This window comes from Meleagris gallopavo, chromosome 16, assembly GCF_905368555.1.
Source record: "Meleagris gallopavo chromosome 16, MGAL_WU_HG_1.1, whole genome shotgun sequence".
Taxonomy (NCBI): domain Eukaryota; kingdom Metazoa; phylum Chordata; class Aves; order Galliformes; family Phasianidae; genus Meleagris; species Meleagris gallopavo.
In genome coordinates, this window is record NC_139419.1 from 12,110,940 (window position 1) to 12,138,563 (window position 27,624).

A 27,624-nucleotide genomic window follows, 5' to 3' on the forward strand; every position below is an offset into this window, starting at 1 on the left:
ATGGATGCTCATCTCAGCAGCTGTGTGAGGACTGCCATGCTTTTCTTCTGCCAAGCTGCTGTGCTGGAGATCTCACCTCAGATGCTGCTCTGGGGCTGAAGAAGCCAATATATTTTCTTAAGAAAGTGTGACAAACTTCTGAATGATCCTCTCCTGAATGAGGGAGGCGTGGATGTGAGGATCAAGATTTCCTTGCTTCTTCCAAGAGCAGAATGAGTTTGCTGCTCAAAAACTAGCAACCCTGTGCCAGCCAGCAAGGAAACGTGCTGTGGATTTTGGCAGACCCCCTCCAGCAGGAGCCAGCTTCCTCTGTGCATGGTTTCTCCACTCAGGGGTCCCAGTGTGCTGCTCTTTGGATTCCTCTCCACCAAAAAGCATGTTGTGAGAGGTAAGGCAACCTGGTGCACCCAAAATTTCCAGCTGGCTGCTGTGGTGTTCCTAGAAAGATGCCCATACCTGAACATGTGAGCAGGAGCTCCTGGGCTGCAGCATTAACGTTAATAAGCACTTGAGAAGAGGATAACAGAGAGCATCCATAGAATGCTCTCTGGTCCCACTGGGCTTGGGCTCAGCTTTGACTGACATGCTTATCTCTGGAGAAAATGCCAAGGAGTTTCCATCAGCAGCACCCCATGTGATTCCTTGTCTCAGCCCAGGTTTGGCTGCTTTGGACCTGAGTAAACCAGCCCCAATATCAACTGCCAATGGACCTTCATGGGCTGGAAGCTTTCCTGGAAGAGGACAATGCCAAACTGAGATCTGGACTGTACCATGAACACACGCAGTGTGTGCAGGTAAAATGATTTCCAGAGCTTGTCCTGAGTGCATGAGCGTTTCTGAGATTTCCTCACAAAGCTCATTGTGCCTCTCAAAGCTGAACAGAAACCCACGGGCTGCTACAGGACTCATGATCAGGAGTTCACTGACCATCTTCTCTATCTCTGGGAAGAACCTCCTCAAAGCAGATGCATTGGATGGCCTCATCCTAGAGGAAAAACTAATAAAAACATTCTATGCATCCTACTTGCATCACCAACCGCAGGCCAGATGTGGGCTGAAACACGGTCAGTACGCATTGCTCATTGAAAACCTTTTGCTGGCTCGCTTAGGAGAGCTGGCCCTCCGTGATAGGTGAGCCAGGAGCTCAAGTACTCACACTGCAGGCTGAGCTGCTGATCGGGATCGTATCAAAGCATTCCGGCTGAACGTTTGTACAGGCTGTAGGACAGACATCAAGGCGTCACCGAGTGCTGAGCTTGCTTTTGCCAGCTGGGCTAGTGACCACATCTAAGCCTAAGATCTTTCACAATATTGCGAAACAGATCCACAAGAGTGGAACAACCAATATTTCCAGCAGTGCTCTTGACATCAGCTTTTCCTTACCGCCGACTAGCTGATTGGGATTATTAATGGATGGATAAAGGAGATGCACCTGATACAGGAGTGTCAGGTTCAAACACCTTGAATTGGCATGGGTTGCTCTAGGGCAATCGTGGCAGCAGGGCTCACCTGTCCCAGTGCAGCTGACTGAGCTGTCAGCTGAGCCCTGTGCTCCTACGTGAGGATGGTGACTGCTGTGCACTCACCTCATCCCATCGTGTTGTGGAGGCAGGCAGCAGCCACAGCCTGGGAGCAGCAGTCACAAAGACGCAGCAGGCAATGCCTTGCAGTAGGTGGGTGAGCCCAGGTGCATAGCAGGGTGTGGGCATCAGGGACAGGAGTGCCCCACAGCCACCACTCCCTTCTCTGGCTCTGTGTGACCAGTAGTACCACTGTACCACGACCAGAGTCCCTGTGCACAGAGACAGGACCATCACAGCTCATGGGGAGCTCATGGCTCATGGGGAGTCCAGGCACACAGATCCCACACCATTCCTGGATCCCAACCTCCTGGCCAGCCCTGGGGCACTCCTGGTATCCTTGTCCTCGAGGCTGCCTGCAAGCAGGCTCTGCACCACAGCTTTTTTGTGTCCTTCATAGCACAGCGGTGCTCCCAGGTCACCAGGCTGCCATTTCAATATCCTTCCTGCTGACCATCACCATGTGTAGCCCCCAGCTCCTGCAGGGGACAAGCTGACATCTTTTCTCTCTGCAGAGCAGCACTGCTGGGACACACGGAGACAGCATCCCATCCACGGCCACCCGAGAGGAGCAGAGAGCCCAGCAGCACAGAGCATGGAGCGGCCGGCCTGGGGACACAGACCCAAGATGGATCCCACAGGTGGGTGTGGGAAGGTGGGAAGGTGTGTCAGACTGGGATGTCACCTGGGGCTGCCCCCCTTTACTGACCAGTGATGAAAAGCACTGTCTGAGTGTGGCCTTGCTGGTGGCATGGCATGTTCCTGAAGAGAGGCTCACCCACACCCTATAAGCCTCAGTCCCCTAGGAGCAGTCCTACTGCTTCTGCAAGATCCTGATGGTTACTTTCTTCTTTGTCCCAGCTGTGTTGCATAGACCATGCCTGTTGGTGCGCTCAGGCCTCAGAGTTTGAGTGCAGTGCTGCCAGCAGCCAGCCTGGCAGAACCCGACAGATAGGAGACTACTGGTACCCAAATGTCCAGCACCATGGGAGCCTAGTGCCCATCCCCATCCCATGGCAAGGCAATGTCCCCATGAGATCTGGAGGTGCTGGGTTCTACCTGCACGTTCCTGCCTGCCTTTGTAGGCATCACAGGGGACTCTGGGCATGCAGGGCTCAGCATCCAGATGGCAGAATGGTTCCATGGGTGGCTGCGCTGTCCAGAGGTGAGGAGGCAGCGTAGATCAGAATGGGGGAGTCTCTAGTTGAATTTTCAGGTTTGCAATTTAAGGACTTGAATTTTGACTCTAACTTGTAGTTTCAATTCCATAGCTTCTGCTGCAGGTTTTATGCTTGCCTAAGGCACCGTTGGACAGTTCATCAACCACAGATGACTTTGCTAAAAGAAAGTGATTGCACTTATCCCAGAGCACTGTCACTGTGAGACGGAAATAGCTGTCAGCTTATTGATGGCTGTCCTCAACCCCCTTCCAGTGCAGGCTGAGGGTATGTAATGGTCACTGCTGTAAACAACAACTTCTAATACGTACCATGTCCCACTTTACATGGACTAGGTGGTCAAACCTGAGCAAAAACTGGGAGATTTTTGGGCAGAAAAGTGGGAAGGGAGCCCAAGAGTTACTTGAGGCAGTTAGTTCAGGGAGGCGTGGAGAAAACCATCCAAACCAATGGGTGTTAGTGCAGCCAAGGGCAAAGGAACCATAGGCAGGCAGGCCATGCCAAATGGGCGGAAAGCTGCTATTAGCCATTACTGTTACTAGTTATTACTCTCACTACAGAGGTGCAGGAGAAAGCAGGAGACAGCTGCCAGTGAGCTGCTGTGCTCTCCCTGGTCAGATAGGAGAAGTTCTGGATTCCCAATCCTCTTTGCAGCTTATTTAGCCAATGCTGGGGACTGTGGATTCACGTGTGGTCTTTATAAAACAGTAATAATAATAAAGCAGTATCTGAGCAAAAAGACATAAGCTGTTTGGAGGCAGTGTCCAGAAGGACAGACTGGTGGTAGAGCAGGAATAATCCCAGGGCAGCATAGAGGTGGTCCTAATGTTCACCCCGTGCATCACAAGGAGGCAGAGCTCAACACAAGCTGTGTTTGGGGGAGTGCCAGCCCTGTCTGTGAAAAGGTGGCTGCTGCATACGGTCTTGAATTTCATTCGGTCAGTGCTTTGCCTCCAGTTCTGTAACTGGGAGCCAGACTGGGCTGGAACAAGTGTTTTTCTGCTTCATCCCTTTTGCCCAGCACTGGAGGCAAATTCAAGTTGAGGAATTTGGGTGTGTTCATCTCTCCCAGGGCAGTGAATTGAAACAAGGTGGGATGCACAGGCACCCCGCAGAACCTGCACTGCAAGCCATGGTGTGAGAAACAGAGAGCAGCTCCTGCTGCTCTGCAGATGCCTTTGGGGAACTGACATTGTTAGGGATGGGCTCATAGCCCACATCCACCCTGGCACAGCTGCTTTGGGTATCCCCACTGTGCCAGTTGGCAGAAGCTGCCTCCCAGACCCCATCCCAGTTATACTCAGGCCCACTCCTCACCCTTTGCTCTCACGCCAGCTGTGTCTGTGGCTCTGAGTGTCTTCCACGCCACGGCAGTGCCACAGGGCTATAGATGGCTCTCTGTCAGCTGAGGTCTTCAGTGTGCCTGGCCCCCATTCTGAGGTGATCCAGCTGCCTGCAGTGCCCAGCAGCCAAGTGTTTCCAATGCCCTGTGCCATGATGCTGATATTTCTTTCTTGACTGCCAGCATGTTTTCCCCCTCCTGCTCTGCCGGTATCACTTTGCCAGTGGTCGAGGAGCTAAAAGTGTCCTCTCCCATCCATTTCTTGCACCCTTTCACCCTGTTTCTCAGCAGCCCTCTTTTCCATTGCTGTTTATGTAGCCAAACCATTTCCTGCCTCTTAAATGAATGGACTTCAGGTGTGTGTAGAGGATGAGGCAAGCAGAGGTGAGCTGCTCCTCACCTTCAGTAGGGATCATTTAAGATCTCTGTCTCCCAGTCTCTCAAGCTTTCCAGTCACCCAAGAGGCTGTTGGGACTTTCAGCCCTACCCTTAAGGATCTCTACTGGGAGCCCGTGGCTCCCCCAGCCCTTCCCATCAGGCAGCCCTGACCACCACATCCCACAGGCATCCACTGCAATACAGACAAACAGGGCTGACAAACCCCAGGAGACTGTTAGCCCTTTGCACAGCGGTGGTGGCTGATTCTCTTTCCCATATTTAGCACTTCTCTGGGCAGCTGCTCCCTGAGATTTCCACAGCTAGCACATTGGTGGGAGGCAGACCCACGTGGGGAGGAAGGCTGTTTGAAGAGAGCTGTTAGGCTTAGATGTCTGTCAAGCAGCTTCAGGGTATTTCTATTTGTCCCCAGTTCCAAACAAGCTTTTCTATAAAACCTAAATTTGGGACCAGCTATGACCTGCAAGGGTCCTTCTAAATTACAGCCAAAGGTTGAACAGCACCATCTAGTGCACTCTGTCCCAAAAAATGCCAGTGCTGGAGGAACACCATCCCTCACACTTGCATCACCTGAGGCAGGGCTCTGCTATTAGAAGTGTGCATTGGATGTTATCGTGCCATCGACCATCAAACATCAGCGTTACGTCTGACCCACCATGCTTTGGGCAAGCCAGGCAGCAGGTGAGATTAAAACCAAGCTCCATGAGCACAGGTTTATTGGCTCAGGAGCTGGTCCTAGACATTAACTGGGAATACCACACAGCTGATACAAACATCCAGGAGCTTCCTAAAAGCCCCTGAAGCTAACTTCTTGGAACAGGCACTAAGGGATTTGGAGGTCAAGTACGTGGGGCAGATGGCTTGGCTGAGCAGGGATCTTCTTGTCGAGCTTAAATGGAAAAGTGCAAGGCCACTGGAAGCAAGGTCAGATGTGGGAGGGCTACAGAGATGCTGTTTACCACTCTGAGGAGAAAATTTGTGCAGGTAAAGCTCAATTACAGTTGGAGCTGATAGTACAGTGGGGGACAAAAAAAAAGGAGCTATTTTAAGTATGTTAACAGCAAGAGGTCAGGGAAAATGTTGGTCTGTTGCTCGATGAGCAACCTCACAAATAGGAATGTTGATAAAATGGAGTTAATGCCTTCTTTCCTTCTTTTTTAACACTGATGACAGACCCTGGGACCCCCAGAGCCCTGAGTGAAAGACAATGAAGTCATTGGTCATAGCCAACATGGGTTCGCAAGGCAAAAGTCCTGCTTACTTAATTTAATGTCCTTTTACAACAAGTTTACCTGCCTCATTGACCAAGGGGAGCCAGTAGATGTGATCTACTGGGATTTCAGCAAAGCTTTCAACATTGTCTAGGATTTGGTGGCTCTTTGAGGTAGAAATTAACACGTACACCAGGAGCTGAGGAACATATGACATCACTCTTGTTTGACATGGGCCGCCTACAGGCTTAAAGCAGGTCTGTTCGGGCTGAGCAACGCACCAGAACACGGGCAGCCCCTCAGCTGATGTGACTTTTTAGAAATATAAGGCAGGGGCAATGCTATAAGATTGACTAAAGGAAAAAATGATTTGCTTGGGTTCGTTGGCCTTTACCTTTCAGACACAGGGGAAGCAAAGGAAGCCTTGGAAGATCCTGCAGTCTGATTCCTCTCTTGTGTAGCCAGGACCTTGGTTTGGATTTTCACTCATTTGATATCCACAAGCGAATCTAAAGTTGGTAATGTTGGCCCTAGGCAAAACTTAGGGACTGGGCTCCTTCGTGTGGGCGAAGCAATGTGTGAAAAGCAGCGAGGTGACTCCAGAGGGAGCCCATGGCTCTCACTATTCTGAGAAACAGGAAATGAAAGAGGGAGAGCTTGGCATGAGCCCGGAGGGTATTCACCTCTGCAGCTTGCAAGAGAGGTGGCTGCCTGGCTACATCTTACCTGCCTTGTAGGCAGACTGAGGATCTGATCCTGCTGTGGATGAGAAGCAATGAATAGCTGGGGGCAGAGATTTCCCTCCTGCATTTCTCAGAAAAGCAACACCTTGACGGGCTGCAGAGCCCTTCCCTCAGCACTGTCTCCCTGTGATGAGCCCTCTGCACAATGCCAGCACAGCCAGACAGCTCCGCTGAGCCAGGAGACCTGGGGAAGAAGATATAAGGAAAGAAATCAGATTAGGACTTTGCTGTGATTGCACCATAGCATGACCACAGCACTGTGACCAGCATTGAGAGGCACTGCCTGCTGTCAGCCCTTGGTAACAGGGAGCAGGGTCCCTGTAGTGAGAGGAAATCTCTGTCTGTTGGGCTGCTGTAGTGCCATCAAGCCTTCATCATCTTGCTGTAGTGCATGCAGACAGCAGCATGCAGGCTTTCTTCCAAAGGCATAGCAGCTGCAAAGGCTGGAGCAAGAATTTAGGTGCAGTGGAAGAGAGCGTTTGAGGAAAACATGGGGGAGGAGAGCATTTGCTGTCTGTATTGGAGACTGTGTGCCTGTGCTGAAGCAGGGCAGAACTTTTGAAAAGGACCCCATGGCTGCACATCTGGTAGCAAGTGGGAGAGCCACTCCTCCCCAGCTATCAGCTGGACAAACTGCCATACGGCCGCAGCCTCCGAGGCCCTGGCTGGCCCCTCTTCTCTAAGCTGCAAGTGAAAGCTCCTGTGGGTTCTGCCATTGCCTCGGGGAGCTCAGAATCCAGAGCCACCCCTGGCTGGGCTGTCCTTAGCAGGGCTGGCAATGCTGCAGGAGCTGCAGGTAGGAGGGTGCTGGCCTGGCACACACACGAGCCCATGCACTTCAGCTCTGCACATCCCGCTGTACCCCAAACTGTTATCCCACCCCTTCTTCCCCACTCCTTGCCCCTGGGAATCTCTTCTAACAATGTCACAGAGATGTGGCTTGGATTCTTATGTTAACTCCGTTTGGGCCACAAATTCTTTCTGGGCTTTTCTATGAGAGATGAAAAGCTCTCTAATACCTGATAGTCTCTCACCCACGAAGCTGCTTAAGCACTATAATCAGGGCATCCCTCAGGCTCCTTTGAAGTAGCTGAGGAGGCTGCATTTCTCAGGCAAAGCTATTTCTCTAAAGCTGGCGTCAGCTTTAACTCTTATAAGTTTTCACCATCCTTTTCCAAATGTGGATGCTGCACTCAGGTATCCTTGCACATGTCTGCCCTTGCTTGCCATCCTACACACCTACAACCACACAGCTGCTTCCATTGCCCTGTTCCCGCAGCCAAGGCAGCCCGACCCCTTAGCTGCAGCTCCCAGCTGGCACTCCTGGGGCCCCGTTGTCCTGCTCTGTTTTCCTTCCTCCCAAGCTAAGCTCCTTTCCAGTCAATCCTTTGCAGGATGCAGGCTGCTGTGAGATGCAGCACTCTGTATGTATTTTCTGCTCCTTGGAGGTGTCATTTTGCAGCTGCTCACATACAACCACGTTTTATTTGCCTGGATTCAGCTTATAAAGTTTTCTGCAGCTGTCTTGACCTCGTCCGTGTCTCCTGCCCCCCTCATTTCCACAGCCCTTGCATTTTTCTCAGCAGGGCTTTTTAATCTATTTCTAGACCATTGATGAAAATGCTGAATAGCACTGGGCTTCACATCAAACCCTGTGGACACCCACTGAGCGTGCTCCCATTCTGCAAGGATTCCCCATTGATGCCTGTCGGTTTGCCAGCTCCCAGTCCCTTTAAGGTGTCCCTCTTGATGTTGTACTGTGCTAATTTTTAATCAGAATACTATATGGATTAAGTCACATGCCTGAATAGAGTCCAGGTCTGTTATTTCTATGCCATAACCTTTATCAGCCAAACTTGTAATCTCTTCAAAGGATGACATCAGAGTTTGACAAGAGCTATTTTCCAGAAGCCAAGCTGATTGCATTAATTATATTCCCATCCTTTAGTTCTTTACCAGCTGAATCCCACATCAGCTTTTCTATTATTATGCCCGAGATCAGCGTTGCACTATTACATGTAAATCAGCTTCCAGCATCACTTGCGTGAAAGAGCCCGAGGACCCACACCATCCTGCCGGCTCTGTGCTGGAGCCAGAAAGGGAGCGTCGCTGCCTGGGGTGAACTTTTGTGCATTCCAGAAGGCTAAAAAAATGCCGTACTTTTCTGAGAGCGTTGCCTGAAACACACGAAAACAAAGCACAAATGTCAGAAAACGTTGAGCACGCAGGTACATGCAATAGGAGAATGCTAGTTCTATCAAAAACCAGAAACCAATCCCTACCAGAGATCTTTCTGAGCCACTTCTGATTTTTAGAGGACTGCCTTATGACTCGTTTGCTGCTTAGCTTCTGGGATCATACCTAGGGCTCTGCGTGCTTGGTCCAGGGTTCTCACCGTGCTTACTTTCCATGGGAGAAGCTGGCTGTGTGTTTCTTTGTAGGACTGCTCTTGCTTGGCCTCTGCATGCATTAATCCCCTTCATCTCTTTGCAGTCACCCAGCTCTCGCAGGCAGCACCGCACTCTCAGTGCCGGGGCGTCACTCCTGGCCAGAAGCTTCCTGCAGCCATCCGGGTGGCTCTGGGCGGGACGCGGTGCCCTCGACCCTCTCCCAGGTCTCCATATTGTTTCCCCCATTTCAGCCCGCGCAGTGCCACCTCTTGGCGAGCTCCCTTATTTCTCTCTGCTGCAGAACCGCTCAGCTCAGAGAAGCAGGAGACAGCCGCTCTTTGAAACCGGCTGTTTGCCGAGGCCAGAGCCGCTGGTGGAGCAGCTATACCCGAGCTCCTCCATCCCTTGCCCCACATTCGTGCATTTCTGGGCAGTGCTCAGATAAGCGCCACGGCCGAGCAGCGGGGCCTGCAGCACCACGGAGGGTCACTGGCCTTTCTCAGCAGAGCTGCGTGCCAGCCCTTGCTGTGCCACACCGCTGGAATTCTCCACTGCGCGAGCATCTCCCCAGTTGCATCCTGCGCAGGATGTCCGCAGAGCTCTTAGGGCTTATTTCGCCCAGATAGAGCAGGGGAAAAAAAAACAGAGAGGCAGCTCCGCTCCTCCCCAACCTCCGGAGCTGCTCTGAACAAAGCGGCGCTCAGCGGGGCTCTCCTGAGGTCTCCGTTCCTGCCTCGCTCCCCTAAAGCCCCCGGCACCGTGCCTGACGGGGCACGAGCTGCGGAGCACCAGAGGCCCGGCTGGGCTCTGTGAGCGCCGCGCTTCGTCCCCGCCAGTGCCGCGGGCCGCCCGGTGCCGTGCCCTGAGCTGCGCGGGGCCGCAGCCCGGGTTGTGCGCGAAGCCCTCGTGCGCCGCCAGGCCCGCCCTGCGGAGACGGAGGGCCGGCAGGGCCGGGGGTACGGCGCCGGGTCCCGAGGAGGAGGGGCCGGGCCCGGGGCGGCCCCGCGCGAGCGGAGAGGCTCCGGGCACGGCCGGCCCGCGGCACCCGTCTCGTCCGCGCAGGCGGCCGGGCTCCGGGCCGCCCCGACCGACGGCTCTCGAGAGCGGGCGCCGGAGGAGCCCCGCGCGGCGCCTCCCACGGGCCGGGCCGGACCCGGTACCGCTCCGCCCCCGAGGCCGCTCGGCGCGGGCTGGCGGCGCGGCGGGGCCCGCAGTACCGGGCGGGGGCGCGGGGGGCGCGGCTGAGCCGCTCTCCCCGGCGCTGCGAGGCAGCGGCGCAGGCGGAGCGGTGCGGGGCTCGCTGCTCTCCGTGTCGCCGCCAGAGCCAGCGGCCGCGGCCATGGGCGTCCCGGGCCGCCCGCTTTGTGCCTCCCCGCCCGCCGCCCCGGGCCGCCGCTGCTGAGCCGCATGGGCCGGGCTCCGCGCCGCCGCCGCCGCTGCTCCGTGCGGGTGAGTGAGCGGGCGGGGAGGCGGCCCCGAGCCCAGGCCCCGCGCCGAGGCCGCGCCGGAGGCCGCCGCCGTGCGGGCGGAGCGGGGCCGCGCCGGGCGCCGCCGCGCCGGTACTAGGCCGCCCCGGGAGCGGGGGGAGGGCGGGAGCGGGCCGGGCCGCGGCCGGGCGAGGGGACGGGGGGGGAGCGGGGGCGGCTCCCCGAAGTTGCTCGGGGGCGGCGGGGCGGATGGAACCCGCGCTCGTCGGGGCAGCGCCGCTTCCCGCGGAGCTCCGGGCCGACGCCGCCGCGCACCGGGACGGATCCGCGCGACCGCCGCGGGCCGCGTCCTGCGGGGAACTTCGAGCGGGGCGGGCCGGGAGCCGGGGTCGCGAGGCTGCGTGCAGCCCGGGCCGCTGAGGTGCCCCGTGCCGGCGCCGGGGATCGGACCTCGCCGCCACAATGAGCGGCGAGCCTCGTGTGCCCGCTCCCACGGGGCGGCTCCGGCCCCTTGCTGCGGGCAGCGGCAACTCGGGGTCCGGGTCGGGAAGGTGGGAGCCCAAGGCGGCGAGAATCGCGCTGGGGGATACGGACGCGTTCGGTGGAACCGTGGCAGCGCGGTGCCCGCGTGTTCCGTGCGGCTCGGGCCGGCTGTGGGTGACAGCGGGCTCGCTCTTAGGGCTGTGCGGGTGCAGCACGTAGGGCCCCGCGGCTCCCATCCCGCTGCTGCTGGTCGGAGGTGTACAGGTGGGCTGTAAGGACGGCTTTCGGCTCAGCTGAGGAGAGGAAAAGGGGAAAAAAGGCAGAAGGTCCAAAAGATGCGTTCATTTGGGTGCGGCGAGCAGAGCTGAAACGCGTGTCCCCGCTGTGTCCTCACATGCAGTTGATTTAACCCGGCGCGAGGAGCAGGGTGTCAGGCAGCTGCTGCTTCGCGGTACTCGGGGCCTTGGGGCCGGCGGCATTCAGTAAAACACAACTTCTGCTGCTTTGAAATGATGGTTACTGTGTTAGCAGGGAAAGTGGCAGCCCTGGGATTGTCTGGTGCTTTCCCCTCCCTCCCCACACCTCCCATCCTCCATGTTGGCTCGCTACCTTCTTTTAAAACATTGTGTTTGATCACATCTCCTTCTAGAGACGATCTTCTCATCTTGCTTTATTGACCTGGGTAGGATTTCTAGGCGTTCAACACGCTGTGTTGTTAGCTCCAATGAACCTTTTTTCTCAATGGCCTCTCTGAGAAATGGTGCCAGAGCCAAAGCCCTGACCTGACATGCCCGTTTGAAGCAAGAATGTTGTTCACGTGCCCAAAGTATTGGGGTCAGTGATGCGTTTGGAGTCCCCTGGAGCTAGATGAGCTGATGCAGAGTATTTCTGAAAGCAGAGGGAAATGTCACACCGGTATGTTACTGAGTGTACAGAAGACACCTGTGTTTGGTTAAGGTGTAATCTCAGTTTTGCTACTAGCGGAATGTTCTCTTAGAATATTTTTCACAAACCTTAAAGTAAATTCCTTGCCAAGGGTGAGAATTTCCTATGTTGGTAGCCAGATAGAAACGTACTGCCGTGATATGACTTGGTGTGCGTGCTGGCCAGGTAGGCTCAGCAGAGAGGTTAATGTCATATAGAAGTGAAGGTGTGTCCTGTGGGCTGTTCAGCACTCAGCACCTGAGTGTACATCGCTTGGGTATGGGGAATATCACATCCTGCAGTCCTGAGAACTGCCCATAGTGTGGGGTTGGGGGCTGTGAGACTGGTGCCGATAGTATTGGTTGTGCTGAATGCTGGATATGAAGTTTTGAGATCTTCTCTGTTGTTTTCAGAAAAAGAGGGTTTAATACAGTAATCAGGGAGGACAAAAATAGTAGCTTGTAGTCTTAGAATGTTTATTTACAGTAATACTTAACGGATTTCTTTCTTATCTGTTTCAGCAGAACGAACGTGTTCACCTTGGAGATACAGGTGTTGGTGATCTGAGTTTTCGGCTCTTCCCCCGCTGTTCAAGCAAGCGCCAGAAAGATGAATATCCAGGGGAAGGGCTTCCCTCTGGACCTCGGAGGAAGCTTCACTGAAGATGCTCCAAGGCCACCGGTCCCTGGCGAGGAGGGTGAGCTCGTGTCCACAGATCCAAGGCCAGTCAGCCACGGTTTCTACTCCAGTAAAGGCGATGTGGTTAGAAATGAGACCTCCACCGCAACACCGAGGCGCTCCGACTTGGATTTGGGCTATGAACCTGAGGGGAGTGCTTCGCCAACTCCACCCTACCTGAAGTGGGCCGAGTCGCTGCACTCCTTGCTCGATGATCAGGACGGTATCAATCTCTTCAGGACGTTCCTGAAACAGGAGGACTGTGCGGATCTGCTGGACTTCTGGTTTGCCTGCAGTGGCTTCAGGAAGTTGGAGCCGTGTGTGTCCAATGAGGAAAAAAGACTCAAACTGGCAAAAGCCATTTACAAAAAGTACATTCTGGACAACAACGGCATTGTGTCCCGGCAGATCAAACCAGCCACAAAAAGCTTCATAAAAGACTGTGTCATGAAACTGCAGATTGACCCTGACATGTTTGACCAGGCCCAAACTGAGATTCAATGCATGATAGAAGACAATACCTACCCTTTGTTCCTTAAGTCGGATATTTATTTGGAATACACAAGGACAGGTGGGGAAAGTCCGAAAATTTATAGCGATCCGAGCTCAGGGTCTGGGACAGGAAAAGGGCTACCTGGTTATCTGCCTACTCTGAATGAGGACGAGGAGTGGAAATGTGACCAAGACACGGAGCCTGAGGCCAGCAGGGACTCCGCGCCCTCAAGCAGGCTCACCCAGAAGCTGCTTTTGGAGACTGCAACCCAGCGTGCAACCTCCACCCGGCGGTACAGCGAGGGCAGGGAGTTCAGGTACGTGAGTGTGCCGGCCGGGCCCTTCCTTGGGGGCCTCCGGATGCCCCTGGGGGCTGCTGTGAGGTTGGAGTCGCTGGGAAGCGGAGATTGTTTTGCAACTGGGAGTGATGGGGGCTGGTTGAGCATCAGCATGGGACAGTGTCACGTGGGCATTAGGTTAAACACAGCTTTATCTGAATGTACTGCGAGTTATTTGTAGGGTATCTTTGGCCAGTTCCCCCGAATCACATCTGCAGTATGTTCTTTGCTGGGAGGAAATGCTGCTGAACATGGTCTGGGTGTAGGTATGGAGTGGCAGACAGTGCAGAGCTGTGGGCAGCCCCAGTGTGCACAGAGCGAGCAGAGAGCTGCGGTGGCAGGCTGGCTTGTAGCCTGCAGTGACGGAAGGTCAGTGTTCAGTTACAGGAGTGCAGATGAGTACAGCTCGTGGTAAAACCCCTTGTAAATATACAGGGAAATGGTGATGAGCCACAACTAGAGGCTGCAGGAAGCTTGCGGGAAATACCCTAATGTCTGTCACGTGTATATGGGTCAAATGGGGTTCATGATGCTCCCTGTAAATGGTGTTGCTTTGCAGTCAAGATTTCTGATAGTGGATTCCAGCAAGTAGGAATCTCCAAACCCAGTTAAAATTATTCCGTGTTGCAGCTTTTCCCCTCATCAGAATATCTGTTTTTTTTCTCTAGAGGAGTTGCCCAGTTGTTCAGCCTGTGCTTTTCTTTGGTCCCCCACCCATTCCCAACCAACACGCGTTTTGAAACTTGCTGAGAGCTCAGTTAAAATTCCAGACAATTAACTTAGCAGGGAGTTCTCTGGGATCAATAAGCGTGTGTGTGTGTAACCCTTGCTGAATCAACAGAACGCAGCCAGACGCACATTCCTACTTCTTTAAAATAAAATCTCCTTGTTTTAAGACCTGCTTAGGCTAAGGTCTGTCACTTTGTGATGGTTACGAAATGAAGTAGCCAAACTGTCCTCTTCAAAGCTGCATTTCTGTGCTTCCTCTCCCCACACTGTCCCTTTATGCTGGCAGCTGGACGTGCAGCCTGCCCTGCACAAGGTCTCAGTGCCTTTCAGATGGTGAAATGTTTTCATTTTTATTTCTGTTTTCAAATAGATTTTGAGGAGGGGGTGTTGCATGTGAAGCTCAGAAGAAAAAAAAAAAAAAAAAAAGGGAGTTGGTGTGAGCTTGTGCTGTTTTAATCAGGAGTCTGAAAAACAGAATCCCAGGACTGGGATCTTTCCCAATCCTGGGACTTTCTCATGGAGATAATAAAAACCTTGAGTTGTTTCTTGCAGTGGATTTGCACTGAGTGCTGGGTACTAGGATTAGAAAAGTCCACAATTTAAGTGTCTTTTTATTTAAGCAAGAACGGCTTAAGACTGGTAATAACTTGCTCAAGTTGAGTTTAGTTTTTGTTCTAGAGCAGGTAGTGAAAACCTGCATGAATTCTGCATTCCTCAGGTCCTGCTTCAGAAAAAATGCCCAGTTTACGCTGTACCTGAATACATCCATGCCAACCTTTAAAACGGCTCAGAAATACGTTATGGAATAGAAATATGGGTGGCATTCCTCAATCTCATGTGTTTTCTTACTAGATTGGAACAGCGCAAAATAAATCTTTACCTAGGGGATGGAGGTCAGGAGAAACGTGCTGCTGTTAATTTGTTGTGTCTGACAGCCTGTCATTGTGGCTGCAGACACTCCGTAGACCTGCTGGGTCGGAGGCAGGGACGTGTTTACTGTTCTCACCAGAGCAGGAGTCATTTTGGAGCCTGGAGTAAGTAACTGAAAATGAGTGATTATTTATTTTAAGAGCTGGTCTGTCAAGTGCAGTAGTGTTCGGAGCATCTCCGTGGAAGATGGGCAGTGCTCAGTAGTGTGATCTATGCATTTTGTTCTAGCAATCTGCTGAGATCCTAATTTAGGAGTCTGATTGTTGTCTCTGTGCAAGTCCTTGTGGTTGAAATAGCTTGCTTCCTGAACGCTGCATAGAAATAGCTGCCTCAAACAGGCTGTTTTTCAAACAGTGGCATCTTATCGTGCAAACATTTCTGCTTTCTCCTGTGAGGAAGAGCCTTGGAAGCTGGTGGAGCTGCGTGCAGCAGGAAGCGATCCTTGTGCAGTGGTTGGAAGGCTGAGCCTGTCCTGATTTGGTTTGAACGTTTCTACAGACTTATTTTTTTGTGAAAGAATCTGTCGTCTCTGTTCTTGGGGGAATGTTGCAATAAGCTGTTTTGCATTATGTCTGAAGGCCTGTTTAATCTTCACAAGATTTAAAGTCTAGTCCTTGGCTTCTATGGAAACTCTAAATAAAGAGGAATCTGACCAAATGCCATAGGAGTGTGTCTCTGTTAGTAAGGGAGCATCTTGAATTGGCTCCAGATCTTTTTGCAGCAGAAGGTTCTTAAATCTTAACGCCGTATTTCTGTGCCCACGAGCACAGAACTGCTCCAAGTGCAGAAGACGACGCGTTGTTAGTGCAAGTGTGCGTGTGTGTGAGAATATCCCAAAGCAAAAAGCACTGCTGTTACCCACTGCGTTTTTGTACGCGTAGGAAAAGGCCAATAGTCATTATAGTTAGGCTCCTGCAAATTAATTGGACATTGGTTATGGATCAGTGAACTTCAAAGAGGGCAACCCCCGAAGATCTCAGGCATTAACTCGCAGCTTCCGAAACCGACACTAACGTGGTTGTGAGCGCAGCTAAATCTTTCATTAACCTTCGTCTGACACACCGGGACTGGGTTTTTCAGATATGAGGAGCAGAAATTAAACCCGTGCCTTAGAACTGCCCTGCAGCCTGGTTTTCAGGCACTCCTGTAAAACAGACACGTTTTAAAAATTGGGAAACTTGGCGCGTGTTGCCAAACCGTCACATCACGGTTGTGTCTGCTGTCTGCATAGGTCCCTCCTGTCATCTCTTCAGCTTTGCATCAGAAGGGTTTTCCTGTCCGCTCCCAAAAACCTGTGCTCCCAGGGCTTTGGGGAGCAGCACTCACAAATGTTGGCTTTGCTTTCCGTGTTGAAAATGGAGCAGACCGGGCAGTGTTACGGGGAAGCAGCTCTACTTTCCTCTGAAAGCCTGGAGGTTGGGGTTGGTTCTGCCCATTGCTTTGTTTGTTTGACCTGTGTGTTAAAAATGAAATCTGGAGGAGGGGGAGGACAGGACAGGTGGTGGCAGGTGAAGTCTCCCATTAACAGATGTTGATGGGCTGAGGAAAGAGAGCATCATAGGCACTGACACAGCAATTTGCATGTGGAAGCTTTGATTTACACTTCTTTCATTTTTTTTTTATTTTTTTTTTAAGGGAAGCTGGCTCCATGATCTTAGTGTTTGCTTCCACAGTGCTGAGCTGACCAAGCTCACAGCTTTCCCAGGTGTTGGTGATTCAAGTGAAAAGGCCACATGCCATCGGGAGAGTCCCTGCAGCCATGCTGGGCACAAATGGGAGCAGCTATCCCCAGGACACAGCCTGTTCTTTATAACAGGGTGCTGAGCAAGAGGAGCAGCAGCTGAGGAAGGCTGTAGCGGGATGCAACACCTCTAGTCAGAGACTCATCCCAAACCTCAGTGAGTAATGCTGCATTGCAAGAGAGAGGAGCAGCGGAACCTGGTTCAGGGCAGGTGTGGGATCTCTGCTGCCTATGTTACATCAGCAGGCTGGCAGTCACAGGTTTGGCCTGCATCAGGAAGGAGCTGAAATTTAGCTGGCAGACTTAATTTTGAGGCTTGCTGCTTCATTAACAATTAAATATTAAATTGCATGCTTCTAACTCAAAACGATGTGGTGAAGGAGTTGGGGTTGGTTGTGCTGAATGAGCAGAAGACTGGGGATGTGCAGTTACAGCGGTTGCTGCAGAGCAGTCTGCATTCAAACAGTTCCAGGTTTGCGTTGCTGTCTTACCAACACTGCCTTGAGCTGAAGAATCAGCACATGTGTCTGTGAACTGAGCCACTGGAGCTTCAGGGGAGAGCATTTGCTTGGAAGAGGCTGCTCATTAATGTTGTGCCTGTATGTAACAACAGGAAGAAAAGCGTTGGTCTCAGTCTGGAAGCGTGGAGCATGGGGTGGCTGCCAGGGCACACCAAGGGTGGGTGCATCTGACCAGAGGTGTCTCATTCAAGCACTGTCAGCATCCACGGAATGGATCTTCCATGGGACTCTAGATGGACAATTGGACACGTGTAGTAGGGGAAGTAACTAGAAGTGCTGCCTACCACCTCTGCCTGACTCAAATGGCATCTCTGCTTGCTTGCTCAGTCCTCTTCTCCCTTTTTCCTCTTTAATCTCTTTTTGTGCTGTGCGTCATATTCATTCTGTTCAGGTAACACTACTAGTGTCCCAGTGGTATCTCCTTTATATGTGATGATGCAGTTGGCCTGGAAACACATACAGGAGTGTCTATTTCTTAACATATTTACATTTTCAGTGGCTTAGGACAAGACTATCAGAGAAACTACCTCTTTTCCCTGTCCGCAAGAAGAGAATTGTCAGACAGCAGCAATTCTTCTGTACCACGAGCAGAAAGGCTGGGGTGGACCAGCGGGCACGTGGCTACTGCCTCAGAGTGCTGGGGCTCCTTGGGCTGTGTGGGGTCTGTGGGATGGCAGGAGCACTACTTGGGTCCCATTTCAAGTAATTTTAACTCAAACAGGCCCTAAACTTTTTTTCCAGTGGCGACCCTGTATTTCTGGCAATAGTATGTAACTTGAAGTGCTAGCTAATGGCTTGGCTTGAATTAAAACTTCTGGGCCTGTAGCATCACTTGTAATTGTTACAGTCCACGACAATGAGCAGAGCAGTGGCTGCTTTCAAATTGATGTAAGCTGCAGTGGAATAATTTGGGTTCTGCGTTGTTCTTGAGAGAAGTCATGGCTGTGATGGGAGAGGCAGGGTCTGGTGCTGATAGCAGTCAGTGGTTGTCTTGTGACTCCAGAGCTGTAAGGTTTACAAGACGAGGATGGATTGTGTTTTTGCACAGAAGTTACACCAGCTTTTATGAAATACGTTGTTAAGCTGATGAAACTTCTGCATGGAAATGCTTATATTAACAGTGTGAAGTATTTCTACTGGCATTTGCCAAGTCTGAAAGTGGGTTTTAATTGAAGAAGACTGCTTTCTGTGCCTGTAGCTTTACCTCTGCACAAATCAAGTGTTGTACACAAAGAAGTGTTGTATTTGTTATTTGGTTATGGATCAGTGTTGGTATTGGTCCTCTGAGATGGTTTCTCCATCGCCTCTTTACCCTACAGCTCTGGAGCTCTGCAGCCAGGAGGGATGTAAACAGCAGGCTTCCTGGCAAACAGAGCTTTGACTTCTACGTGTTTGGTCTGATTTAAGGAAAAGAAAACATAAAGGTTTTGCTCTATCTTGATTAATTTTATAAGCAGTTTGATTACATTTGCTAAAGCAAATTGCATACTGGCAATGACGACACAAATCATGAAATCCTGTATTTTGGGAATGAGGTTACAGGTTGGGCTGGTTTGAGTCGTGCTCTGTTTGAAGGAACTGGGTACAGAAGAGCAGAATTAGAACTGGATGGGTCCAGGAAAGCTGAGGAGTGTGCCCAGGAGGTGAGCTACATGGTACACCTGGGGTTTGATCTGCAGTTCTGCTTCAGCTTGGCTTTATATTTTAAGAGTTTCTTTGTTGTCGCTATAATGGATTAATCCCTTGAAAAATTAGTTACTATTGGATGTTTTAAAAATGGCTGCCTCTTGGATTTGTTCTCTTTAATAGTCCTAGATTTATAGTCCTTTCTTTAATAATCCTGGATTTATTAACAATTGGGACAGAGTGTGAAATCCTGTTACACCGAGCTTTCTTGGTGGGAAAAGGGCTGAGGAAGATACGGGAGTGCTGGGGGAGCACATGCTGGCCTCATGTCGTGGTGGAGCTTCTCACCTTTCCCACTGAAGCTCTGGGGCTGCAGAAAGTGCCCCCAGAAATAAGTGCCGTGGAGAAACCTGGTTTCAGCCATGACAGTATGTGTAGAGCAGAAAATTGCAGCATAACGTCTCAGAACAGAGGTGCTCGTATCCTAAATCAGTTCCTGGAAATATCATTGGATTATTAGGCTCATCCTCAAATCCATTAAGCAAATTACAGTTAATCAGTCAAATAAAAGAAGAAAGATCTTTAGCAAGGCCCTGCCTTTTGAGCCGCGTGGAGAAGCTGTAGTAATATTTTAATTTTCCGTCTGTCAGTGAATGTATTCAATCACTTCACTTCCTTGTGGAGGACTGGAAATTAGAAACTGAGGTTAATTATCTGCATTAAATGAAATATGTGAAGACCACAAAAGCGAAAACCTTCACAATTCGGTATGGTCTGTTAAGCTAGGCAGACTGCTTCAGAAAGAGAGGGGTGATTTTTCCTTGTTTTGTTCCGATTGAAGGGTTTTAGTCACAGTAATTGAAATGATTAAAAAGTCAAATTGCTTGCGAGTGTAATTCTGAGCATCTCTGAGAAGATGCAGCGCTGGGTGAGAGCTGCAGCTGTGGGCAACGGGTTTGCATGGCCTCACTGGGCCTTGGGGGACCTTGCTGGTTCATACTGGGCCTTGGGGGACCTTGTTGGGCCTTGGGAGACCTTGCTGGTTCATACTGGGCCTTGGGGGACCTTACTGGTTCATACTGGGCCTTGGGGGACCTTGTTGGGCCTTGGGGGACCTTGCTGGTTCATACTGGGCCTTGGGGGACCTTGTTGGGCCATGCTGGGCTCCTGGGCTTATTTGGTTGTCAGAAGGCGCATGGGGTTCTGCTGTTGTAGCTTGTGTGTGGCTCCAGCTTGCAGTGCCCTTGGAGACATTTCTGTCACGTCTGTAGGCCCACAGGCTGCAGGAAGCTTTGCAGCATCATGGTCAGCACCCAGAGGTTTCCTTTCACCGTGGATTTCAAGTGTTTTTCCCAGAGTCATGCTCAGAAATGGAATCATAGCAGGTCATGTTTGTGCATGAAAGCAAAGCCGTCATTACTCACAGGCCATGTGCGAGGTCTTCTCTGTTGTAAGGCAGTGATGAATTTAAGTAGAACTGCTGTAGTTTTAAGTCAGATTATCCAAATTCTATAAATCCTACGTGGAAATTGGATTTTACCTTTGAAGACTCCAGAGTGCAATTTTCTGGTAAGATCTGGAGTTCTTTGGTCCTGTGGCCCTTACGATACAGCTGCCTTCACAGTAGCAGCTTTGAGAATGTATTTAGCTTGTTTTGATCAAAAACATTCAGAGGTGGGGAAAAAAACTCTGTAAAATGTTCCACTGAAGTGGTCAGCATCAGGACCTCATTAGTCCCTGCATTTAACTCTAAAGCTAACAACCAGAACCTAGTGGGTTTATTTTTCCTTCTATCCCTATATCTTCTATCTTCCCTGTGCCATCATCTGTCCACTCCCTTTTTGCACTTTCTTTTTTGGTTTCTCTTTTTTTCTGTAGGCTTAGTTCGTTGTCATTTTGTCTTCACGGTGAATTCACATCACTGCCCATGCTGGAAGAAGGAGAGCAGTATTGTGGGAAGGTGGAATTGCCTTTTTTTTTTTTCCAGCAATCCACACTTAGAGCGATTTAGCTCTACTGGAAAGCCATGCCTTTAGCATTCAACAGATTTACCCTTTTGAATCATAAATTTTGGTCTTTTTCTTGGCTGGCAATCAGCTTCACAAACTGGGAGAGACTTATCTGGAAGAGTGGCTTCCTTGTTCTGCAGTTACTGCCAGCCCCGTGCGTGTGCTGCCTTTGAGAGTTCCGTCAGCACGTGTATTCCTGTGGGATTGGTTTACTGATGGCTGAGGATCTCGTTGAGCTTTCATAAGAGAAGTGCAACTCAGCCAAGTGCAACAGAGCTCCTGGGAATTGCCTGTTAGGGGGCAGGGGGAGATGTGCTGTGGCTGTGTCCTGCTGCAGCTCCTGAGTTTGGGTAGCGTTGCTCTGGATGCGCCTCATGGAGATAAAAGCTGTGAAACAGTTTGGCACCAGACATGCAAATGGATGCTGGTACGATGTGATTGTTGCCCTCGAGGATCCCAAAAGAGGAATCAACAAATAGAAGTTATTCTATTAGCAGGGGCAAAGTTCACAGGTTAACCATCATGTCAAAGCAATGAAATGCAGCCTTGATCTCCTTCACAAGGGGTTTATTGTGAATAAAGAGTGCCGAAGCAAAGACATCAAGTTCTTGCGCTGTAACATTGCAGTGTCTTGAAGAAAAAGAAGCTCTTTGCAGGCACCAGCTTCATTCCTGCTTCGAAAGATTGTAAAACGTGACCTCAGAACCTTCTTGCTCTCCTTATGGCCAGACCCGGTTTGTATTTCCACAGAGAATGCATTTATTTTTTTTTTTTAAGTTTAATTTTATTATTATTTTTTTTAATAAAGAGTTCAGATCTTTTGCTAAGAAGGCTTGTCTTTGTACTTCTAACTCAGTCCATGTGATTGTCATAACATTTATTTCCTTAGGAAATGAAAAATGTTCCTTCATGAGGAAAGCCACAAAATGAAGCTGGCAGGCTCAGGTACGTGCAGTATGTATCTTCTGCTGGTCTGCAGGCGTGGGGTGCAGCCATCACCCCTCACTGCTTGGCTCCTTGGTCCTGCTCGCTGCCATCGAAAGAAAAAGCAAAGGACAACTCTTTTGACAAGTGTTTGCATTTAATGTGTCTTTGAAGGTCTGCTCACTCAGGGGAAACTGTTTTCCTCTCTTGGGAAGAGCTGCTTTGAGAAGGATCACTCTTCAAGATGGGCCAGCACTGGAATGAATACACGGGCTTGGAACAAATGGAAATGGGCGGCAAAGGATGCATGGATGTGTCACCGCAGTGGGGGATTTGTCACACCATAAAATAGCACTGTGGTTTTTCCCTTGAGGTGTGAGCAGGAAAGTCTGTGGCCTGGGGTGCTATGAGCACTGCTGCTGGAGAAGGCAGAGCATCCTGCTGGCTCTGTCCTTGTCCCTGCCTGCTGGCTTTGGTTCTTCTCAGGGTGGGCTGGAGGAGCCTGCTCCATCTGATCCGCAAACTTACCTCCTTCTGGAGAGAGGGAACTTTCCAAATGGGCCTGAGAAAAACTTTCCTTTTGTAATCCTTGAGATAACAGGTCACGCAGCTTCACCCAGTGATTCTTGCACAATAACTTGTGGTCAGGCTGAAGTGTCTATTTTAGAAAGGCATCCAAGTGATGGGAGGTCATGCAGCATTTTTGTTACCCATGCCTGTGGTTACTTACTCTCACTGTTAGCAGTTTGTTCCTTAACACTCCCTTCAGGTTTTTGCAGCTAGAATTTTTCACAGCTTCCATTTCCAGCTGCTGGCTTTTGGTATGGCTTTGCTCGCAATATCTTTGCGTATTTGGAGAAGCCTGCTGAATGGGTGTGAATGCTCTCCAGAAGTGGCAGAAGCTTTGTTATGGAAGGCCCTTGGGTTTTATGAGACTTTTCAACCCTCCAGTCGACTATTAAACAAGCTGTAGCTTGTCACGGTTGACAAACCTTACTGCTGGTCCCAGACCTAACCTACCAGTTTAAAAGGCTGTATTCTTTTGTGTGCAGGTTTCTGGGTGGGGACCATTGGCTTCTGAGAGAAATTAACTTGTGGCCTTTCTTTCTTTCCCACCTCCCACCTCAAGTACATTTAGTTTTCTGTTAGCTGTTCTGTCACTTCCAAACACCAAGAGGAAACGTCAGCCTGTGGTTTAGCAGGACAGTAGATGGAAATGTGTAATTGCAAAAAAAAAAAAAAATTAAAAAATCAGCTGTGTGGTTAGCAGTGGAAGATAAACTGTAGAAAGTTTTTTAGAATGATTCATCCATAATTATTCAAAAACAAGTTGAATTTATTCTTAAGCTGTGGAGAAGAGTTCTTGCAAACCTGGCATTTGCCGCCTGCGATGTTTATACACTTGAGCAAATGCTTGTCTCAGCAGTTTGTTGGTGTCGAGTGCTCCAGATCTAAATCCCTTCAGAGGTAAACGCAGCACACCTTTGTCTCTGCTGGGCCTCCTGCCTTTAAAGTGCAAGCTGGTGAGGTCCAACCAGTCCTTGCGGTGGCTGCTGCGGCCAGGCAGGGTGCTGAGCTGCGGCCAGGCAGGGTGCTGAGCTGCACACCACTCTGGAGCTGCTTCATGCGCATTTGCTCTCTGTAGGTTTCTTTGTATGGTCTGTCTGAGATGCAGAGATTGCCTGCACTTTTCACGTGGATTTTAGGAGTGTTGGAGGGTGTTCCTTGTGGCACGGCACTGCAGCTACTGGTGCTACCTACCCTACCAGGCAGACATTGGTATTTTTTTTCAGTCCTCTATTTTCCACGGAGGCCGGCGTGCACCGAGAGGCCTTTTTCAAACGCTTCCCTTGGTCTGTGATTGCCAAGCAGTTGGAAACACGCTGTGCTGAACTGGCTGAAATCCGTTTGTGGCAGTTGTTGTTTTTGTGCTCGCGGCTCGCCGCCCCGATAAGCATCCACAGGGCAGGGCTGCTCGGGGCCGGGAGGGCAGCACTCCGCACTTAACCCTGGCCGCAGTGGGCGTCACTGCAGAGCAACGTGTGGGTTTCGTCACACCTGGGGCACGTTTTCCTCCTGCCAGAGGCCCACTGCGGCCGCACTGCCTTTCTCTGCAGAGAAGGGTGATGGGCCTGCTGCAGCCTCAGCCTGGCTGCGTGCATCTGCAGTTTCAGGCAAGAGCTCAAGCAGGCTTTTCTGATCCTGCAGCAGCCTTGGCAGAACAGCCAGCCGGCCCCATCTTGATCTATTTTCCTTTCTTGATGCAGTGCTTGAGCTTCCCTCATGGGGAGCCGACTATCCCTTGCAAATATCACTGCCTTGTGTTTGGGCTGGGCGATGTGGCTGGTTGGAGCTGTAATGAGAGAGCTGATACCCCACCTGTCTTACAGGGAAGATGCTGCCCTTGTGATCTTGCAGTGCCTTCCCACAAGTCTTCCCCATGCTCAGAAGGGTGGATGCATCCCACAGCTTGATCCTCCTCCTCCAAAGTAAGAGAGGTCTGATAGTCAGCGGTTGCTTGGACTCAGAGACATCATCTGGGTTTTGGTCCCTGACCGAGATGCCCTGAGTCAGCTCTGTAAGGATTGCTGTCTTTCTCACCTCATGTAGGTTCTTCTGTTTGGAGCTGTCAACCGCATTGCCAGCAGTCAGGCTACAGGCAACCCTTTTTCCTTGTTAATTACTGTCTGTGGCTTGGCACCAGTGATGCCAGAAACCCTCCCAAGTAGCCCATCTTAGGCTGTGGACTTGGGTGTAGTGTGTTGCCTGAGGTGGTATGGAGCAGGATAATCCTCTCATTTCCCTGCTTTGGAAATCATCCTGAAGCCTGAGCTGAAGAAATAGGAAGGGATTGGAGCCAAACCTCCTGTTCCAGATGGGACAGTAGTGGCAGGAACACTTATTGTCCACAGAGCTGTTGCCAAGCCACGGACAGTAATTAGCAGGGAAAAAAGTTGTGCTTCTTCTAAAATTTCAATTTTGTAAATAATTTTCCTTTTTAAATTAAATAAATATACGTTGATATGCCGAGTAGGCAAAATCAGGATTGCAGAAGCAAGCATCTGCAATTGTATAAACTTGTATAGTTAGCAAGTTAATAAAGCCAGCAGGTTTGTCAAATGGAATCACATTCAGTCCTGAATGGTAGCTGAGTGTGAACAGGATTTATTACATCAGGGCAGAAGAAATCAGCTTGACAGTCAGCCCCAAAGTCCAGAGGGGGCATTGCAAACACTGGGCCTGAGGTACTGCCGTGCTGGGGCGTGGAGCTACTGGGTGCCATGCGGCCTTCCAGCCACTGCACTATAATGACATTGGCAGTAAGGGACCAAAACACCTGCTTGAATGTTGTTTTGTATTTACAGCATCTAAGTAAATATAAAATGGAATAATTATTCTGCTTTGTTGATTAGGACTGGAGCACCTCTCCTGTGAGGACAAGCTGAGGGAGCCAGGGTTGTGCAGCCTGGAGAGGAGGAGGCTCCGGGGAGAAGGCTCCAGGGAGACCTTAGGCCTTCCAGTACCTAAAGGGATCTTACAAACAGGAGGGAGCCTGATGTTTTACACGGTTTGATAGTGACAGGACAAGGGGGAATGGTTTTAGACTAAGAGGGTAGATTTAAGTCAGATGTTAGGAGGGAGTTTTCTCAGAGGGCAGTGAGGTGCTGGCACAGGTCAGAGTGCCCTCTGAGCCCAGGGAAGTGCCTTACCAGCATTTTAACTATCCATCCCAGCTTCAGCTTCCCATATGGACTAAGCACGCACACATCATTTCTTGGAGAAAAGCACATGAAAGCTTGTCCCCTTCTCTTTCAAGCACATTGTTGGCTTTCCTTGCATTAATCCCCCCCTGCTTTCTTTCCCATTGGTCCCTCTGAGGCAAGATCAGAAAAAGCAGTTCAGTACCTCACCGCAGCTGATGATAACTTCACTTCTCTCACCACTCTGGGTAAGGACATGGGCCACGGCCACCCTGCGTGGTGCTGACAGCCATCCTGCCAAGCAGAAGGCTGTGCTGCTCTGCTCCTTGGAGGTCCTTTCTGACACTTCTCTGATTCTGGTTCTTAAATAACCGCCAGGCACATCCTCGTCTGTCACATGCATGTCCCGAGGACTTCATCAGCTTCTATGCAGCAATTAGCCCTGCAGAACCGTGTACTCTTACAGCCAAAGTAATGGCACTAACAGCTGTGTAAGTGGTAGCCAGGAGACAGGGAGCCACTGCTGGAAGGAATCGCAGGGTAATAGGAGAGCTCTGCTGTGTGGTGGTAGCACCGTTCCAGCAACCACGTGAGCAAGGAGGACTTTTTTTCCACAGAAAAACCTGCACTGAAAGCAAGGAGTGAAACTGCCATGCTGTAACAATCACCTTTGCTGGATCATAGCCTTGTCAGCCTCTGCTCCTCTAGGGGGTCTTCTGAAATCTCCTGCCTAAAAGGTTAAGCTGTAAAAATGAGAAAGGCATGTTTCCTTTCCTCTATCGTTCAATGGTTTTTAATTTGCTGTTTGATCTTCACTCTCATGTACTGACTGCGTGGGAGCTGCAGTGTTGGGTTACAAACAGAGCGGGTGACCATTCCTTTTAAAAACTGCAAGGCTTAATTAAAATAGAGCGATAGGAGTTGATTTTTTTTTTTGGTCATTGCTTAGATTTAGTATATTAGTGAGGATCCTCCCGTAGCCCCTTAAATATCAGATGTGAGGTCTGTTCTGCTGGGGGTGGCATTCTCTGCAGGATGGCACTGGGAGGCTGTGCATCTCACCCAGCACAGTGCACGGGGGAATGGATATCAGCAGTGATACATAGCAGGAACTCGTGCAGTATTTTTCAGAACCCAGCTTGAAAGTTTTAAGTGCAGATACGGAAATATGTCATCTTTGTAAATGAGTCTAAATTACCTGCAATTTGTTGGGAGTTACCATTTCTGAGTGCTTATTGCAACTGTAGGTATTTGAGGAAGCTTTTGATTATCCTGGGCTTATAAAATGTAATTGGCTATTTCTTAATTGTTGTCCTCTGTGAAGTATAATTACCCACGACATAGAGCTTTTTATTTATCAATGCCGCAAACAGGAAATCAAGAGTGTCTGACAGAGATAAGTTTGGGACTCCACCATAGCCTGCAATTGCATCAGGTGACCTGTCTGTAAGGAACCCAGTCTCCTGCTCAGTTCTGGAGGCCTTCAAAGAACCCAGGAACCTCCAGTCCCCAGATTGCTGTTCTCGTTGATGTGTATCTGGGTGCAGACAGCCAGCTTGAGCGGGCTGTGCCAAACGTGGCTGTCGAGATCTGAAGGTCCATCTTAGCCCAGAGCGGGAGGCTGGTTCTCACGTCCTGCTCTCTGCTGGGAGCTGGCAGGGGACACAGGGACCTATGAGTAGGATGTAATGAGGAATTGACATGGCCCCATCTGGGATTGTACCTTCTGTGTAAGGGTGGAGGGATGGAAGGGAGCATTAGCAGCACTCGTTCCTGGCTGGAGCCCTGTGCCAGGGCACTGCTTCCACAACAGAGTGCTTCCAGGACACGTTCTGGTGTGTGTTCTCCTTAAATGCAGTCTGTAGGTTTAAATATCCACCTTGTTGTATCTTCAGAGCATGAATTAAAAGCAGGAGCCGCTTGAGAGTCTCCCTCAGAAACGTGCGTCCGATTCTGAAAATAGCGATGCCAGTTTCCTTTGAGGAACCAGCTAAAAACAAAACCTTAAAATAACCCCCCCTTTTTGCTCAGCTAACTCTCCGCAAACACGGAGCCGTTTGGTTTTATTTTTGCTCTTTTGATGGAAGGCAGTGAGTCACTCACCCAACAGAGCGCCCATTGACGGCAAGGAGCGGCGCGGGGCCGCTGCCCATTGTTGGGGCTGGGCAGGGCTGGGCAGGCTCGGGCACCTCTCACCAGCCCTGGAGATCAAACGTGGTGAGTCAGGCCGCAGAAAGGCAAAGGGCCCAAATTAATTAATC

The 27,624-nt window shown here is 50.7% G+C and overlaps 2 protein-coding genes across 3 annotated transcripts in view; one reads left to right on the top strand and one right to left on the bottom strand.

Annotated features, from left to right (window-relative positions):
* Window positions 1–6,671: 6,671 nt before the first annotated feature.
* On the bottom strand, window positions 6,672–11,414 carry LOC146543256 (uncharacterized). The gene is made up of 3 exons (XM_085238024.1): window positions 11,360–11,414; window positions 8,733–10,918; window positions 6,672–8,627 (listed from the first exon to the last, which is right to left on the bottom strand). The coding sequence occupies exons 1-2, from the start codon at window positions 11,412–11,414 to the stop codon at window positions 9,450–9,452; spliced, it is 1,524 nt and encodes a 507-aa protein (XP_085094150.1). The 3' UTR covers window positions 6,672–8,627; window positions 8,733–9,449.
* Window positions 10,147–27,624, top strand: part of AXIN1 (axin 1) — a 68,853-nt gene continuing 51,375 nt past the window's right edge. Inside the window, exons 1-2 of one of the 2 annotated variants that reach the window (XM_085238113.1) lie at window positions 10,147–10,289; window positions 12,199–13,161. In XM_085238113.1, coding sequence (XP_085094239.1) covers window positions 12,284–13,161 — 878 coding nt within the window. In that variant the 5' untranslated portion in view covers window positions 10,147–10,289; window positions 12,199–12,283. Of the gene's footprint in view, window positions 10,290–12,195; window positions 13,162–27,624 lie in introns of both variants that reach the window. The other variant, XM_085238112.1, reaches the window with a different exon arrangement.